This window comes from Otolemur garnettii, unplaced genomic scaffold, assembly GCF_000181295.1.
Source record: "Otolemur garnettii isolate 467f Iridium unplaced genomic scaffold, OtoGar3 scaffold00039, whole genome shotgun sequence".
NCBI classification, from domain to species: domain Eukaryota; kingdom Metazoa; phylum Chordata; class Mammalia; order Primates; family Galagidae; genus Otolemur; species Otolemur garnettii.
This window is the reverse complement of record NW_003852434.1, coordinates 6,461,669-6,467,009: the sequence shown is the minus strand read 5'-3', so window position 1 is coordinate 6,467,009 and position 5,341 is coordinate 6,461,669. Positions and strand designations below refer to the sequence as shown.

The 5,341-nt window shown below is 45.1% G+C and overlaps 1 protein-coding gene across 1 annotated transcript in view; it reads right to left on the bottom strand.

Annotated features, from left to right (window-relative positions):
- The window catches only part of COQ2 (coenzyme Q2, polyprenyltransferase), a 19,856-nt gene extending 15,746 nt beyond the window's left edge, over positions 1 to 4,110 (bottom strand). The window contains exon 1 of the mRNA XM_003790036.3: positions 3,838 to 4,110. Coding sequence (XP_003790084.1) covers positions 3,838 to 4,090 — 253 coding nt within the window. The 5' untranslated portion in view covers positions 4,091 to 4,110. The remainder of the gene's footprint in view (positions 1 to 3,837) is intronic.
- Between the last annotated feature and the right edge of the window lie 1,231 nt (positions 4,111 to 5,341).

The window sequence follows — 5,341 nt, the reverse complement described above, 5'->3', positions numbered from 1 at the left end:
GTAGAGTGCTCTGGTGTCACAGCTCACAGCAACCTCAAACTCTTGGGCTTAAGCGATTCTCTTGCCTCAGCCTCCCAAGTAGCTGGGACTACAGATAACTGCCACAATGCCTGGCATTTTTTGGTTGTAGTTGTCACTGTTGTTTGGTAGGCCAGGGCTGGATTTGAACCCACCAGCTCCGGTGTATGTGGCTGGCATCCTTAGCCACTGAGCTACAGGTGCCGATCTGCTAAGATGGTCTTGGGTTTATTATTTTGTATTGAATCTTTGGCAGATACATGTACAAATTGGGTTTGTTCTTAGTACTTAATCCATAAACTATATGTTATTAAACTTAAAGCAAATAGATTTTATGAATGAGAGACTTCACAGGTGAACTGTATTGACAGTCTCTTTCTTAAAGAATTTTTTACCAGGGTTTGACATAGTGTTTATTAGACAAAATCTGAGCAGTCTTTCCCTATTTAGGGATCTAAGAGGAAAGGAATTGGGGTCTAAAGAAAGATCAGATCCTGCACGAAAATGGTCAAATGACTAAAGTTTGTGTAATCACATTTAAGCTTCAAATATTTAGGAAACATACACACTGTGCCGGGAGTGTGCCACAAACTGAAATACAATGGTGACTAAGAGAAAGCTGGTTTCTGCCTTCATGCAGCTTATAAATCAAAAGCAAGAAATGCAATAAAAACCAATCTAACGATAAGATAAGAATAGGGTCCTACAAAGGCACAGAACAAAACTATTCAAGTTAACTGAGGAGGAGCTGGAAAGGAATCAGGAGACTTTCCCATAGGGGCTTAAATTGACACAACAGAAAAAGCAAGGAGAGGAAAAAAAAAAGGCAAGTAGAGGCCTCAAGCTAAAGCCTTGAGAAATGGCTAGTCCAGACCCAAATTCAAATTGTCCCGGACAGACTTATATTTAATGGGCCCCACATTAACAGCAGCTAACATGCATGACTGAGTTCTCAAGAACTCCCTGGGAGATGAAATAAAATGACCAAGTTCTGAGACATGACGGCAAATCAAAAAACCAGAGCAGGGTGAGTTTAAGATTCATTCAATACTTACAGGTAATCTTTAAGACAACATACATAATCACCTAAAAATGCAATGAAACAAAAATTACACTGCCAATTTAGTGGAAAGAGTGCCACCTACTGAAACTCCCTGAAATAATGTAGGTTGACCCATTTCAAAATAATATAGGTTGACCCATTGTATTGCCTTCTCAAAAACAATGGAACTAATTATTGGTTTATGAAAGTAATAAGATGTAAATTTAACAAATTAAAACAATGAACATACCATTATCCTACCAAATTATTATTTTTTGAGATTATGTAGCTCTGGGTAGAATGCCATGGCATCATAGCTCACAGCAACCTCAAACTCCTGGGCTCAAGAGATCTTCTTGCTTCAGCCTCCCAAGTAGCTGGGACTACAGGTGCCAGCCAGAATCCCCAGCTAGTTTTTCTATTTTTAGTAGAGATGGGGCCTTGCTCTTGCTCAGGCTGGTCTCAAACTCCTGACCTCAAGAAATCCACCTGCCTCAGTCTCCAAAAGTGCTAGAACCACATCCCACTCAAAAAAAAATTAAAGAAATATGAAACCTAGAATTCTACTACTGTTTATCATTCCTGGTATATGGTAGGAGTTCAAAAATGTTTGTAGAATGCATTCTAACATAGTATTATTAATAGGTTTTCTGCAAAATCCTGTAATCATCACCTTATTTAGAACCGAAGCATACAGGCTGGTATTTTTTTTTTTTTTTGAGAGAGAGTCACTTTGTCGTCCTTGGTAGAGTGCTATGATGTCACAGCTCACAGCAACCTCAAACTCCTGGGCTTAAGTGATTCTCTTGCCTCAGCCTCCCAAGCAGCTGGACTACAGGTACCCACTATAACGCCCAGCTATTTTTTTGGTTGTAGTTGTCATTGTTGTTTGGCAGGTCTGGGTTGGATTCAAACCTGCCAGCTCCAGTGTATGTGGGTGGCGCCCTAGCTGCTGAGCCACAGGCGCTGAGCCCAGGCACTGTTTTAATGACTTAACATCTATCAGTGAATTTTCATGACACCTTATAAAGTCAAAATCATTAGTTATTATCATTTTATGAATGAAAACGCACAGAGAAGTGAGGTAATTTAACCAAGGTCCTTCAAATGGGAAGATGGAGATTCACATCCAAAAGGTCTGCCTCAGAGCTCTGCTCATAGCTCCTTTGCAGCCTCCTGTTACTGACCAGAGGTTTAACTATGGAAATAAGGATAATGGCAGATGTCCATCTATAAGCCTACACTACAGTTCCGTGATGCAGACTCCAAGAACAGAATTGCAGTTAGGCTTCAGATTAGAACTGGGCTTGGAATTTTATGCCTGTCAATCTGAATCTGGCCTCAAATGGGGTCATACATGACCTCCGGATGATGGCCGCCTGTATCTATAGCTTAACATGCTTTTACACTTTGTCAATTGTTATAATTTAGTGCTCTAGAATACTAAAAGCAAGGCCTAACTTGGGGTCTAGAATGGGCAAAGGTGGAGTGAATGGATATGGGCATCTGAATGTATTGATACGTCTATGCACTGCAATGGCAAATGCCATCAACTAGATTAGCTGGAGCTCAGCCTCCACCCCTCCTCATGGTCCACCTTCTTACTTTCTTATCCAGCCTCATCTCCCATTTTCTATACCCACTTGATGTATCAGGTCAGACTCATATTCTTAGTGTTCTAACACGTCACCCTGGGTCTTTGGAAAATTATCTCTCCCACCAAGGTCTCTTCCCTCTTCTGCAAAAATCAACCTGTCCTTTGGAGAATAATTTCTTTCTTTTTTTTTTTTTTTTGCAGTTTTTTGGCCGGGGCTGGGTTTGAAACCGCCACCTCTGGCATATGGGGCTGGTGCCCTACTCCTTGAGCCACAGGTGCCTCCCTGGAGTATAACTTCTCAAAACGTTTTCCAGCAATAGAGATTCACAGTAATTACTTTTTCCTGTAGCACTCACTACCTGTACCATTCAGATTTGATAATTTCCCAGCTCACCAAATAGTTTTTTTTCAATGAAACTTAAGTTCCTCCCTGAAAGCAGGGACTTTCCATAGCTTTTTCTATCTCTAACGCTAAGCAATGTGATAGGAATTTATTAATTTAATATTACCAAGGAAGTCAATCAACCAATAAGTGTACAAGGTTAGTTAGTGGTGAGCGCTATGAAGAAAAAACGGGGAATAAGGAATAAAGAGTGAAGTCCATAAGTATTAATTAAAACGGGAAGGTCAGGGAAATCTCGTAGGGGGCGATTTGGGAGCTGCAGGCAGTCCACAGGCACCTCACCTGCTGCGTTCAAATGAATTAAATGTTTGCTTTACAAGTGATGCAGGAAAAAACTTAAGACTCAGCATCAAAACACGGGGTTCTTCTGGTCTGGCTCTAAGAAGCCTTGGTTTCCTTAGCGTTTTAACTTTCTTAATTATCTCCCCTAGAGGGCTGCAAGGACAAACCCTGCGATGAATGTTGTGCTTCAATACTGTAAATCTGCAGGGCCACGCGGATGCAATGTTCTTTTAGGTTCACCATTCAAATAATTTATCTGTGGAGTGACTATTTTGCCCGCTTCGGGGGCTCAGAATACAGACCGGCGTGAAAACCAATCTCCCCTTCGGTGACTGTCCGACCTGGTGTCCCGAGGGGACCCGTAGCACCCGGCAGCCAAGCCCTGACTTTCAGTCTCTCACTTCCCTCGCGCCCGGGCCGGCCGCCGCGGACAGCTCGGCGGGCCCGACTCAGAGGCCCGCGGCTGGCCGACCTGGCCGCCCGCGCCCCACTCACCAATGGGCTTGTCCAACCGCATGAGGCGCAGGTAGGGCTGCAGAGGGCGGGGCGCCCAGTCCACTACCGCGGCGGCCGACAGGCTGAGAGGGCGCCGGCGCGGCTCGGGCCATGCCGGGGGCTGCCAGTTCCCCGGGCAGGGCGCCCCTGCCGCGCGCGTCAGAGCCGGGGGGCGTCCCGGCGAGCCCCACAGCCACGCCTGCGCCACAGCCCGCAGGCCCCGCGCGCCCCGCGCGCTCCGCCAGCCCAGCATGGCGCCGGGAGGGCGTGCGCCGCTCCGCTGACGTCGTCCCCCGGCGTCGAGTCTCGGCGGGCATGCGCAGAGCCTGCCCGGAGGGCCTTGGCGTGGGCCGGACCTTTCCAATAGCGTCTTGGTCGGTTGCCCTGCGAGGGGGCGTACTCATGTAAAAGGAACTCCTATTGTCAAAATACAAAATTAGCGTAAATTTGAAGTTCGAAGTTGGCATTGTGAATCTGGAATTGGGCAACGCTTCATTCTATAAGCGTCATAGACAGAAAAAGGGCAGAAGAAAGCAGAAACAATGAACAAAAAGCGGATTAGTCATTTCAAAGTTACTTTCCTAGTAAGGTGGGGACGGGAAAACAACAATAGAGAGTTGGTTGCTTAACATCAGGTTACTTCAGGTTGAGGATTAAACAAGGAATTTCCTTAACATGCTTGCCACAGATTGAATGTGGCTTCTTTGGGAAATTGGCTGTCAGCTCTCCTAATTTCTCCCCGTAGGTTTAACCTGGTTACATGGACCTTTAGCGTGGGTGACTTCATTTTGCTTTTTAGTCTGGCTAGCGGGGCCTAGTGCAGGAATTTAGTCCAAAAACAATGATCTTTCATGATTTTCATTTAACGGTGTCGTTGGTTTCGTAATAAATGGAAAAGGATAGTTTTTATTCCTATGGAACAGTTGTACCTCAAAAAAGAAAGCTTTGACAAACCTACTGAACCCCAAAATAATAATTTGCATCCAGGTATTTTCTTATTCAAACTAAAAGGGCACCAACCATCCAAATCCAAAAATGTAAATTAAGGCTAGGCATACATGTAATCCAGCAGAGGTGGGCGATCTCTTGAGCTCCGGAGTTCTAGACCAGCCAGAGCAATAGCAAGACCCCTCTCTAAAAATAGTGGGGGCGTTGTGGCGGGTGCCTGTAGTCCCAGCTACTTGGTAGGCTGAGGCAAGAGGATTGCTTGAGCCCAAAAGTGTGAGGTTGCTGTGAGTTACAATGCCTGCCAGGGCACTATACCAAGGGCGACAAAGTGAGACTCTGTCTCAAAATAATGATAATAATAATGATGATGTAAATTAAAACTGCATCCAAGGTTAAGGGACATTCACTACGCAAGTGAAAACTGTAGATTTGACATGCATTCACAGGAGTCTGTATAATCAAGAGTCAGCCAGCATGTGTGATGCTAAGAGCCTGCAGCTACAGTGTCTTGCCAGCTCTCTTAACATAGGCAGTCCTGGCTCGGTGCCTGTGGCTC